This window comes from Oncorhynchus nerka, linkage group LG25 (assembly GCF_034236695.1).
Source record: "Oncorhynchus nerka isolate Pitt River linkage group LG25, Oner_Uvic_2.0, whole genome shotgun sequence".
NCBI lineage: Eukaryota > Metazoa > Chordata > Actinopteri > Salmoniformes > Salmonidae > Oncorhynchus > Oncorhynchus nerka.
In genome coordinates this window covers 17,606,569-17,619,850 of record NC_088420.1, presented here as the reverse complement: position 1 = coordinate 17,619,850, position 13,282 = coordinate 17,606,569, and the positions used below count along the sequence as shown (strand labels likewise).

Genomic DNA, 13,282 nt, shown 5'->3' with positions numbered 1-13,282 from the left:
CAGCGATGGTGCCAACGCTCACTCAGACAACCAACTGGAGCAGGGATATAGATATTCTCCCCCTGTCAAAGAATTCAGCAACGAGACCTCTTGAAGGAAGTTTTCCATGTTATCCTCTTTCCTTTGAGTTATTTGCCTCTCTCTTTGCTCTCTTTCTCACACAGACACAAACACGTAAGGATTTCCCCCCACCAATTCAAAGTCAAAAAAAAAAAAATGTCATTAATGCAAGAACATTTGATGTTGTGATTGCATAGGCCTAAGTATACATCCTCTGAAGCAATACTTGGTGAAAACAGCTTTGGCAGCAATTACAGTCGTGAGCATTTTCTGGTTAAATCATTCCCAATACATAATGCAGCCACCATCATGTTTGAAACTAGGGGTGGTTTTGAAACACACACACACGAGCACAGGGGACGAAGCTGGGACTCTGGGAGCACGGGGGACGGAGCTGGGACTCTGGGAGCGCGGGGGACAGAGCTGGGACTCTGGGAGCGCGGGGGACGGAGCTGGGACTCTGGGAGCGCGGGGGACGGAGCTGGGACTCTGGGAGCGCGGGGACGGAGCTGGGACTCTGGGAGCGCGGGGACGGAGCTGGGACTCTGGGAGCGCGGGGACAGAGCTGGGACTCTGGGAGCGCGGGGACGGAGCTGGGACTCTGGGAGCGCGGGGACGGAGCTGGGACTCTGGGAGCGCGGGGACAGAGCTGGGACTCTGGGAGCGCGGGGACAGAGCTGGGACTCTGGGAGCGCGGGGGACGGAGCTGGGACTCTGGGAGCGCGGGGGACGGAGCTGGGACTCTGGGAGCGCGGGGGACAGAGCTGGGACTCTGGGAGCGCGGGGGACGGAGCTGGGACTCTGGGAGCGCGGGGACGGAGCTGGGACTCTGGGAGCACGGGGACGGAGCTGGGACTCTGGGAGCACGGGGACGGAGCTGGGACTCTGGGAGCACGGGGACGGAGGGGGTTACTCATGGAGCACAGGGGACGGAGGGGGGTTACTCATGGAGCACAGGGGACGGAGGGGGGGTTACTCATGGAGCACACTGGACAGAGGGGGGTTACTCATGGAGCACAGGGGACGGAGGGGGGTTCTCATGCACATATAGCTTGACTTAATTTGGTGAAGGGGGCGTCATCAGGAGGTGGAATAATGTGCACAGCTGGTGCATTCCCAGAGATAAAAGCACAATTAATTCTGATAACTGAATTTATTAATGGTATTTTTGTATCATTATTGTTTTGTTATAATTACTACCACAATGACTGCTGGCTTTGCAAATACTTAAAGTAATAGTAGTAGAGGTATCATAATAATTATTCATCTGTGTGCATTTGAATATCTAAATTCATGTTAGTAAGCATACTAAATCAACTGCACCAAATCGTCATGACAGACGTTGGTATTTTTAGGCAGGCTATTCTGTTCAGATTACAATGGAGGAACATTTGGGTTGAAGCCATAATCATCTTCCCATGGATATGAAAACTATCTACACAATCTATATATCTATCTATCTATCTATCTATCTAGTAACTCAGATTATTACTACGCAATTACCATTTTACAATGTAATCTCTTGTATGTACCTGGTCATTTATGCATTTTAAAATAAAGTGCAACACAAATGGCCATATCAAACCACCACTTCATTAATAACAGACGCTAAATAGCTTGAAAGCACATACATATATTTTTTTTACACTGATTTCATTGCCTATATTAATTTAACGTATGTGTTCTTGTAGAAAATTGGCAGAATTTCTAAATGTAAGGCACACTAAATTGAGAAATTCTAAATAAATGTAATCTCTGTGAATTTACTGCTGGACAACGCGACTGGGACGGTATGAGAGGGGAGGGTTGAGTTGAGTGGGTTGAACTAACAAAAAGATTCGCTTTTACTTAGCCTATTTTACGCACCGTGCTCAGTCCATGGAATCACTGTGGGGAAACAACTCAGCCACTGGGAAAGACACAAAAAGGTTTCTTACTTAGCAAATTGTGCCAATATAAAAGGTTGACACTTGTAAAGAATATTCGCATTGATGACGACTATTATTAAAGGTAAGGAAACATGACATTGACATAATTTCTAGATTTTATCAATGTATTTGGCCTAATTATGTGTCTGGCCATCATTATTAGTAGGTTATGAAGAATTTAAAAGAATGCAAATAAAAGTTATTCTGTAACAACAAAAATACTATTTGCTTTCTAAAGTAATTTAAGATCATATCTTAAATAGGCCTACAGAAGAAATCGAAAAAACATGTTTGAACAAAAATAACGTTAATCTTGCTCATCACTTGCCCATGAGTTTTAAACGCATTTCAAGTGAATGTTAAGACGCCGTTAGATAGTTCTTGCAAGTTTGTTCTGAAGTTCATGGACTTTTTTCCAAACACATTTTTTTTAATAGCATACTTCATAGTTTACCAATGCGTCACCCCCATCTAATTCTTAGCCCTGTTCAGAATCAGAATAGCCTATTATGATGGTAATATGCATCATCGCGATACTTTTCCATCTTGTGGAATTCAGCACACAGTTCAGAATCAGGTATCATGATCGTCATGTCCATAAAGGGCCGATCTGGGTCCGACTTTTCTGATCGTTTGCTTTATCACATATTCAAAAAGAAAATAGATTTATCCTCAACTCTTTTACAAAATAATTGCCTCGTTCTCATGTTCACTTGTTTTTAGAAGGACTTTTGTTCTGTCTTTGTCTTTTGTTCGATTAGCCTACTGAATACTCAATCACCATTCCATATAAAAATGAGCTAGTAAATAGCTTTAATTTTAGGAGTCATAAAAAAAAATCTACAACAAAACATTTTCTCATGACTGTTCTAAATTGGTATTTTCTTTTTTTTTCCAGGAGTTTCATGATTGGGTCCAAGGACATTCTCAGAATATCCTGTGGCATTGAGGATTATTTGATTTGAGCGTCTGCAATGACAACCCATCAAGCGTGTAGGATTACCATTGCCAGCTGTGCCTTGACTCACCAGCTCCACTCAATGGACTAAAATCTTGAACTAAAGAATTTGGGGGATTTCATTAAAAACAGAACCATGGGTGACTCCATGTATTCTGACTTGATAGCCAGACACTACAACTTCACAGGGAAGCTCCGGAAAGTGGAGCAGGATTCCAGGCTCAAAGCGGACTCTGTGGTTTTCATCATTGTATGTTGCTTCATTATTCTTGAGAATGTCTTGGTCCTACTTACTATTTGGAGGACCAAGAAGTTCCACAAGCCCATGTACTACTTTATTGGGAACTTAGCTTTATCAGACTTGCTGGCTGGGGTGGTGTACACTGCCAACATCCTGCTGTCAGGTGCCAACACATACAAACTGACCCCCACACAGTGGTTCTTCCGGGAGGGTAGTATGTTTGTGGCCCTGGCAGCCTCAGTCTTCAGCCTGCTGGCCATCGCCATCGAGCGCCACCTCACCATGCTGAAGATGAAGTTACACAACAATGGCAACACGTGCCGTGTCTTCATGCTCATCAGCACCGTGTGGCTGATTGCAGCCATCTTGGGCGGCCTGCCCATCATGGGCTGGAACTGCATCCAGAGCATGCCCAGCTGCTCCACCGTACTGCCTCTCTACCACAAGACCTACATCCTGTTCTGCACCACCGTCTTCAGCGTCATCCTCATGGCCATCGTGGTGCTGTACGCGCGCATCTACGCCCTGGTGCGCACCCGCAGCCGCAAGATGGTGTTCCGCAAGGTCTCCAACGGCCGCGGCGGGGGTAGCGCTAGCAGCAAGAGCTCTGAGAAGTCCATGGCCCTGCTGAAGACCGTGATCATCGTGCTGAGCTGTTTCATCGCCTGCTGGGCCCCACTCTTCATCCTTCTGTTGCTGGACGTGGCCTGCGACATCCGCATGTGCCCCATCCTGTACAAGGCCGAGTGGTTTCTGGCCTTGGCCGTGCTCAACTCAGCCATGAATCCCCTCATCTACACACTCACCAGCAACGAGATGCGTCGCGCCTTCCTCAAAACGCTCCTGTGCTGCAGCGTCTGCACCCAGCCCTCCGGCAAGTTCTCCCAGCCCATTATTGGTGCAGAGTTCAGCCGGAGCAAGTCGGACAACTCGTCCCACCCCAATAAGGATGAGCCGGAGTACTTGCCAAGGGAGACCATCGTATCCTCTGGGAATATCACCTCCTCTTCTTAAAGAGCCTTCTGGACTGTTGTGTGAAAAGTAGCTTCACTGCTTAGGAAGTGTGGATGTATATATGTTTTTGTGCAGTGTGCAAGTGTGTTTGTACATTATGTATATAAATGTGTATACGTTGTGTGTGTGTGGTTTTGTTGCCCTGTGGATGTGTGGATGTACAGTATGTCCGTTTGTACAGTAAGTTGCCTCTTCAGTTTCCATTTGTTTTACCACTTCACAAAGTGTCTGTCCATGTCAGAGAGTAGAGATGTAGAGTTGTTTGTTTCCTTCTCCCCTCACACCTTGGACTGCCAGCACTGATCTGAATATGTTCATATTCAAAAGACAATGGGAAGCACACACACCCAAACTATAAACCTGATTTACAGTATAGCACCTAAATTGTAAACCTGGCTTACAGTATAGCACCTAAACCATAAACCTGATTTACAGTGTAGCACCTAAACCCTAAACCTAATTTACAGTATAGCACCTAAATTGTAAACCTGGCTTACAGTATAGCACCTAAACCATAAACCTGATTTACAGTGTAGCACCTAAACCCTAAACCTAATTTACAGTATAGTACCTAAATTGTAAACCTGGCTTACAGTATAGCACCTAAACCATAAACCTGATTTACAGTGTAGCACCTAAACCCTAAACCTAATTTACAGTATAGTACCTAAATTGTAAACCTGGCTTACAGTGTAGCACCCAAACCCTAAACCTAATTTACAGTATAGCACCTAAATTGTAAACCTGATTTACAGTGTAGCACCCAAACCCTAAACCTAATTTACAGTATAGTACCTAAATTGTAAACCTGATTTACAGTATAGCACCTAAATTATAAACCTGGTTTACAGTATTATGAGAAGAAGACGTTTTTGTCAAAGGTATTTTTTGTATTTAGTACAGCACTTGTTGTAAAAGTGCTAAATAAGAACCATCAACCCATTATAGGCGTTTACTGATTCTCTATAATGGGTGTTGATGGAAGAGTAAAAATTGTTTGTAGTGCTTATTGTTCTTATTGAAATATTTAAGAAATACAATGAATGAAGTGCTTGTGTATCTTCGACTTAACTCTGAAGGCTAGTACAATGTCAATTCTACCCCCTGATTGAGAATGTATTTTGTACTTGTAATTTGGTTTATTTCACTCTTATTGGATAAAGTTCTTTGTAGCAAAGCAATGTAGTTGCAATAATAATTTATATTCAAAAGCGAAAAAGGCGTTTGGTTTGTGTGACAAAGGTTATCTTTTTTATCCAGTCATGATTTTATTGTCCTTTCTGTTTCACTTTTAGATGAAGATACCGTAGCTCCAGCCATTCAACATATTTGTCTGTCCCTCAGTTACCACTCTCAAAAATCATTTCAACTCTCGTGAAAACCAGCATGCCCCAGTAATAGGGAAAGTCATGAGGTTGAAAACAAAAAAAGATTGACGTCAAAGGATAAGCAATAGCACTGGTCCATTCCTGAAAGTACCGAGCCCAATAATTACTTACATTTTCATAACGGAATAAGTTAATGACAATGGGCACACACATCACCAATAGCTCACTGGAATCCTCCCATATAGATTTGTTGTTAAGCGCACCGTTAAACATCCATGGACAAGTACAATGTCGCTTTTCAGGGGTCACGTAATCACAGTTTGCCAAACTCCCATGTGGACCCAAGTCATATTTTGCACGTGTTTTAGTTAGCTCTTAATAAATATTGTAAATAAAAAAATTGTATTGTTGTCTTCTCTTGTTGTCTTTTCTTAACGGACAGGCTCAGTACAGAATGTTGTGACATTAAAGAAAAAACATATTTTTGTAACATAAGTTGTCATATTGTTAAAGTTGTCAAAGTTGGGTTAAATGAGGGGTTCCGACTATGTACTGCCACCTAAAGGTGGGGAACAGTAGTGGAAATTGGATAAATATTTGTTATTAATAGGCTAGTCATCTGAAAGCAACTAGTTTGGGGGACAGGTCCAACAACTTACCCAGCTGTTTCAACAGCAGTCCTGAATAGGGTTGCAAAATTCCAGGAACTGCCTCTGGAAGTAACGTCAGCACAATAACTGTTTATCGGGAGCTTCATGAAATGGGTTTCCATGGCCGAGCAGCCACACACAAGCCTAAAATCACCATATGCAATGCCAAGGGTCAGCTGAAAACACTACTTGCCTCAATGCATAGTGCCAACTGTAAAGTTTGGTGGAGGAGGAATAATGGTCTGGGCCTGTATTTCATTGGTCGGGCTAGACCCCTTAGTTACAGTGTAGGGAAATCTTAACGCTATAGCATACAATAACATTCTAGATTATTATGTGCTTCCAACTTTGTGGCAACAGTCTGGGGAAGGCCCTTTCCTGTTTCAGAATGACAATGCCTCCGTGCAGTAAGCGAAGTCCATACAGAAATGGTTTGTCAAATGAGATGTTTGACAGGCAAGTGTCCACATACTCATGTAGTGTATATATAAAACACAGGTAAATCCCGTTTTTGACTGCACTGGGCCTTTAAAGTCTATGGGGAGGCAAACTCACGTCGTGCTGGATTATGCTAAGATACTTAGCGCCTCCCTGTGGCTATCTGCTGTTATTGCTTCATAAAGTTGTTTTTTGGTACAACATTTACATTTCTTTACATTAATATGTATGGCAGGTGTAATTCAAACGCATTATGAAATTGCGCCTGCACATTAGACCAATGAACAATTTTGCTACTGACGTCACTTTCATTTTATGTATCATATGTTTAACGCCAGCTATTTAGGAAACATTTGAATGAAAATGACCTACCTGGCCCTTACGCTCCTTGTCCACCGCCTGTTCTGTTATTGTCCTTTCATCGGCTGTTGCTATACTAGCTGGCTTGCATGTTTTAGCTAGCTAGTATTCAGGCCTACATTGAATTAGCTTGCTCTATGCAAGATTAAACTAACTCAGTTATCTTTTAGGAGATTAATCTACCTAAATGAAATAATAAAATACTCAACAATTCCCTCCAGTAAGAGCCTACTACCATGTATTGTAGATATGTGGTAGTAGAGTAGTAGCCTAAGGGGACACATAGAACTGTGTTACTTAGTAAAACCAACTCCATATACATCTGGTTTGAGTGGAGTTGCAATGAGTGTCGAGTCTGTCAGTCGATACTTGTAAAAACTAATATTAATCTTTAAATGCCTATCGTGTACCTATGTTTGTCCTGCGTACATGTAGGCTTTTCTTTGTGTGCTGAAATCCGTAGTTTTTTATTAAAACGCCATTTTTTGTGACGTCTGTCAAATTGCGCTCCCAATGAAGGCTGATATTACGACTACAACCTTGCGCTACCACTCGCTACTTTTACAATGATCCATTCTAAAATTTACTGTGTACCCGTGCTTATCCTGATCGTTATAGAGTTGTCAGTCGGAGTTGGAATCCATCGTTTTTTTAAATAAAAAATTGCATTATGTGCATCCCCTGCCAAAACTAAAGAATCTGCTGCTCTTTCTGTAACGCGGTTCTTCCTGGGAAGGAGAGGCGGACCAAAACGCAGCGTGGTTATTTTTATACATCTTTAATAAAGATGATACCTTGAACAATGTATAATACAAAATAAGAAACGTGAAAAACCGAAACAGCCCTATCTGGTGCAACAAACACAAAGACAGGAACAATCACCCACAAAACCCAACACAAAACAGGCTACCTAAATATGGCTCCCAATCAGAGACAATGACTAACACCTGCCTCTGATTGAGAACCATATCAGGCCAAACACAGAAACAGACAAACTAGACACACAACAGAGAATGCCCACTCAGATCACACCCTGACCAAACAAAACATACAAACATACAAAGCAAACTATGGTCAGGGTGTGACAGTACCCCCCAAGGTGCGGACTCCGGCCGCAAAACCTGAACCTATTGGGGAGGGTCTGGGTGGGCATCTGTCCGCGGTGGCGGCTCTGGTGCTGGACGTGGCCCCCACTTCACCATAGTCTTAGTCCGCCCAATTGTCCGCTTCCGTGGCCTCCTAACCACGGCGACCCTTCTAAATGACCCCACTGGACTGAGGGGCAGCTCGGGACAGAGGGGCAGCTCGGGACAGAGGGGCAGCTCGGGACAGAGGGGCAGCTCGGGACAGAGGGGCAGCTCGGGACAGAGGGGCAGCTCGGGACAGAGGGGCAGCTCGGGACAGAGGGGCAGCTCCGTACTGGCTGACGGCTTTGGCGGATCCTGGCAGACTGGTGGCTCTGGCGGATCGGTGGTACTGGCGGCTCCTTGCGGACTGGCGGCTCCTTGCGGACTGGCGGCACTGGCGGCTCCTTGCGGACTGGAGGCACCTTGCGGACTGGCGGCTCCTTGTGGACTGGCGGCTCCTTGCGGACTGGCGGCTCCTTGCGGACTGGCGGCACTGGCGGTCCCTTGCGGACTGGCGGCCCCTTGCGGACTGGCGGCACTGGCAACTCCTTGCAGACTGGCGGCACTGGCGGCTCCTTGCAGACTGGCGGCACTGGCGGCTCCTTGCAGACTGGCGGCACCTTGCAGACTGGCGGCACTGGCGGCTCCTTGCAGACTGGCGGCACTGGCGGCTCCTTGCAGACTGGCGGCACTGGCGGCTCCTTGCAGACTGGCGGCACTGGCGGCTCCTTGCAGACTGGCGGCACTGGCGGCTCCTTGCAGACTGGCGGCACTGGCGGCTCCTTGCAGACTGGCGGCTCCTTGCAGACTGGCGGCACTGGCGGCTCCTTGCAGACTGGCGGCACTGGCGGCTCCTTGCAGACTGGCGGCACTGGCGGCTCCTTGCAGACTGGCGGCACTGGCGGCTCCTTGCAGACTGGCGGCACCTTGCAGACTGGCGGCACTGGCGGCTCCTTGCAGACTGGCGGCACTGGCGGCTCCTTGCAGACTGGCGGCACTGGCGGCTCCTTGCAGACTGGCGGCACTGGCGGCTCCTTGCAGACTGGTGGCTCCTTGCAGACTGGCGGATCCTTGCAGACTGGTGGCTCCTTGTAGACTGGCGGCACCTTGCAGACTGGCGGCTCCTTGCAGACTGGCGGCTCCTTGCAGACTGGCAGCTCCTTGCAGACTGGCGGCTCTGATGGCGCTGGGCAGACAGGTAGCTCAGGCGGCGCTGGGCAGACTGGAGACTCCGGCAGCGCTGGAGAGGAGGAAAGCTCTGGCAGCACTGGACAGGCGGGAGACTCCAGCAGGGCTGGACCAGCGGGAGACTCCGGCAGCGCTGGAGAGAAGGAAGGCTCCGGCAGCACTGGACAGGCGGGAGCACCTGTAGGGATGAGACGGAGAGACAGCCTGGTGCGGGGGGCTGCCACTGGAGGGCTGGTGCGTGGAGGTGGTACCGGATAGACCGGACCGTGCAGGCGCACTAGAGTTCTTGAGCACCGAGCCTGCCCAACCTTACCTGGTTGAATGCTCCCGGTCGCCCTGCCAGTGCGGCGAGGTGGAATAGCCCGCACTGGGCTATGCAGGCGAACCGGGGACACCATGCGCAAGGCTGGTGCAATGTAAGCCGGCCCAAGGAGACGCACTGGAGACCAGATGCGTAGAGCCGGCTTCATGGCACTTGGCTCGATGCCCACTCTAGCCCGGCCGATACGCGGAGCTGGTATGTTCCGCACCGGGCTATGCACCCGCACTGGGGACACCGTGCGCTTCACAGCATAACATGGTGCCTGCCCGGTCTCTCTAGCCCCCCGGTAAGCACAGGAAGTTGGTGCAGGTCTCCTACCTGGCTTCGCCACACTTCCTGTGTGCCACCCCCCAATACATTTTTCGGGCTCACTCTCGGGCTTCCATCCACGCCGCCGTGCTGCCTCCTCATACCAGCGCCTCTCCGCCTCCAGCTCTTCTTTGGGGTGGCGATATTCTCCTGGCTGTGCCCAGGGTCCTTTACCGTCCAACTCATCCTCCCATGTCCAGTCCTCCTTGCGCTGCTCCTGCTGCCGCTGCCTGTCACCACACCGCTTGGTCCTGTAGTGGTGGGTGATTCTGTAACGCGGTTCTTCCTGGGAAGGAGAGGCGGGCCAAAACGCAGCGTGGTTATTTTTATACATCTTTAATAAAGATGATAACTTGAACAATGTATAATACAAAATAAGAAATGTGAAAAACCGAAACAGCCCTATCTGGTGCAACAAACACAAATACAGGAACAATCACCCACAAAACCCAACACAAAACAGGCTACCTAAATATGGCTCCCAATCAGAGACAATGACTAACACCTGCCTCTGATTGAGAACCATATCAGGCCCAAACACAGAAACAGACAAACAAGACATCCAACATAGAATGCCCACTCAGATCACACCCTGACCAAACAAAACATTGAACATACAAAGCAAACTATGGTCAGGGTGTGACACTTTCTCTGTTAACAAAGAATGGCTCCCTTGGCAAGGGTCGCGTACAATTGGACTTTAATCAAAAACTACGGATTTCAGCACCCAAGGAAAAGTTTGCAGTTACACAGGACAAAACTAGGTACATGGTAGACGTTGAATTATTTTTATTTTTACAAGTATCGACTAACACTGACTCGATGTAGTTGTAAGTACACACCACTGACAGTTATCGCAACTCCATTTTATTGAGATGTATATGGATTTGAACGCGATCAAGATTAAGCATTTATGGGCCCTGGAAAGGGAGGGAATAGCACTAAAAGTGGTCAACATAATTTATCTGCAAGAAATATTTGCCAAAAATGAGTGCATAAACAACATTATAAACAACATTTTGGGAGAATACAATAAATAATTCAGTTGAAAAATGAATAATTGATAGAGTACTGTGGATGACAATATCCCTGTGAACCTCCCATGCCCTTGTAACCTTGTTGTGAATCTAAGGTAAACACAACTAACAACATTATACAAAGGGTCAGGGTTTGTTTGTTTCCAGCTTCACTACCCCTGGACACCATGTGTGTCCATGTTGGTTTTATTGAGCCTTTGGTGAGTGTACTGTATTAGGCTACTTTCTTTTCTGATTCCAATCGATTCCAAGGTGATTTTGTTTTGATTCCTGAAATAAATATTACACTGTTATCATCTGCAAAAACGAGTAAATCGTAATGTGACAGCCGTCTCTCTGCTGTGCTGTCTCAAGGTACTGGATATACTTTACAGAATGTTGTTATTTGCACTTTGCTTTTCTTTGCACTGTTTTGGCAGTTGAAACCAACTATAGAAAGAATGATCAAAAATAACCCAGCAAGGAAGTAAGAAATAATCCACTAATTACAAGTTGTTGGGGTAATCAATCAATTACAACAATTACTACTACTCCCATTACTTACTCCCATTACTACTGCCATCACTACTGCTGCTGCAGTGCTTGTTGTAGCGCTGAGTGGAAATGGGAAGAAAGTGCATTTTGTGGCTTATAAAAGTGTTAAATACAAAGTGTTGACAGTGCTGAGTAAGAACTTAAACTCACTCATAAAACATGTTTGCTGTATTTATTGACATTCTCTCTCTAGTTATTGTTTTAAAAGTTTTGAAATCTCACAGTATTAACTTTGCTGTAGCTTTCTTTTATGCCTGCTACGTTACTGCATGTCCTTCACCTGAGCCATCCGACTGGTCAGCGGTAAGCCTATAATGCACTTGATTTGCTCTCTGGGCCGGGAAGAGACATGAAATGGTTCAAAATGGCAACAGTTCGCCAACACGGCGTGCAGGGCAGCTGCATCGAGTACACCTACTGTCAACAGCCCCAGACGAATAATAGGAACACAATGCTTTATCGTTGTTGTTTTTTACAGAAATGTTTGGTGATCGACTAGGAATGCCTTGGAGATCGACCATTGGATCGCGATCGACCGGTTGGTGACCACTGCTCTAGAAAGTTGAGTGAAGTTCAATCTCATGCTTTTCTTTGTGGGCTGACATTTCTGTACGGCAGTTCTGGGGAGCTGTGTGGCGGTCTTAGAGTGAACATTGCTGATGATTCAACCATAAACGCATCAGCAACCACAGCTAATGAAGTCAATGAAACCCTTAACAAAAAGTTGCCGTCTGTTTTGGAATGGGTGGCCAGTAATAAACTGGTCCTGAACATCTCTAAAACTAAGAACATTGTATTTGGTGCAAATCATTCCCCAAGTTCTGAATCTGGTAATGAACGGTGTGGCTGTTCAACAAGTTGAGGAGACTAAATTACTTGCCGTTACCCAAGATTGTAAACTGTTATGGTCAAAACATAGATTCAATGGTTGTAAAGATGGGGTGAGGTTTGTCCGTGTGACACCACACTCCACAAAGCAAGTCCTGCAGGTTCTAGTTTTATCTTATCTTGATTATTGACCCGTCATATGGTCTAGTGCTGCAAAGACCTGGTTAAGCTGCAGCTGGTCCAGAACAATTACACGATACTGACACACACACACACACACACACACGGCTGGGGTAGGACGTCATTGTAAATAAGTATTTATTCTTAACTAACTTGCCTAATTAAATAAAGGTTACATTTTTAAAAACTACCAAACGCTGAAAAAAAGAAGGAACCAGCGATATTTATAACTAGTTCATCAAGATAATGTCTTTTACAGTGGGAGTAAATAAAGCAGTGTGCAGAACAAGCAAGGAGTTGGGCAAAGCCAAGTATGAGCTCACGAGATCCTATTGGCTTGTTGTAGCATGTATTTGCATATCTTAAAACTTTGACATAGCGTTAAGTCTATGAAACTTAGTACACTGTGTTCGTAAAATATTTTTGTTTTGGGAACAGAACAATTTATTGAGATCAGATGTTTAATCGATGAGAAAATTACCTGAATGTCGGCCCAGTTTTACCTAGTTCCATCCTCTCTCACTACCCGTGACTGAACTTCCTCTCACTACCATATTTGGTGTTGAGAAAACGTTGTGAACGGACGCTTCAGCTTTATAGCCCCTATGACGTGTCTGGGTTAACCCTTCGTTTGCGCCATAAACATCTATTTGACTTGAAGGTATTGCATTCTGGGAACCGATGTTATTTTATCCCGCGTCTTTTCTGTTCTCTAACGACTTGTCCATTAGAAGAGAACACTACTTCCCATAATGCAAATGTACTTTTTTCCCCCCAGTC

At 45.8% G+C, this 13,282-nt stretch overlaps 2 protein-coding genes across 2 annotated transcripts; one reads left to right on the top strand and one right to left on the bottom strand.

Annotated features, from left to right (window-relative positions):
- Nucleotides 1-1,909: 1,909 nt before the first annotated feature.
- Nucleotides 1,910-5,939, top strand: LOC115109097 (sphingosine 1-phosphate receptor 1-like). The gene is made up of 2 exons (XM_065009622.1): nt 1,910-2,070; nt 2,887-5,939. Exon 2 carries the CDS (start codon nt 3,083-3,085, stop codon nt 4,199-4,201), a length of 1,119 nt encoding a protein of 372 aa, XP_064865694.1. The 5' UTR covers nt 1,910-2,070; nt 2,887-3,082; the 3' UTR covers nt 4,202-5,939.
- A 2,137-nt stretch (nt 5,940-8,076) lies between these two features.
- Nucleotides 8,077-13,281, bottom strand: LOC135564502 (uncharacterized). Its single transcript, XM_065009621.1, has 2 exons — nt 12,984-13,281; nt 8,077-10,209 (listed from the first exon to the last, which is right to left on the bottom strand). Exon 2 carries the CDS (start codon nt 9,760-9,762, stop codon nt 8,173-8,175), a length of 1,590 nt encoding a protein of 529 aa, XP_064865693.1. The 5' UTR covers nt 9,763-10,209; nt 12,984-13,281; the 3' UTR covers nt 8,077-8,172.
- Between the last annotated feature and the right edge of the window lies 1 nt (nt 13,282).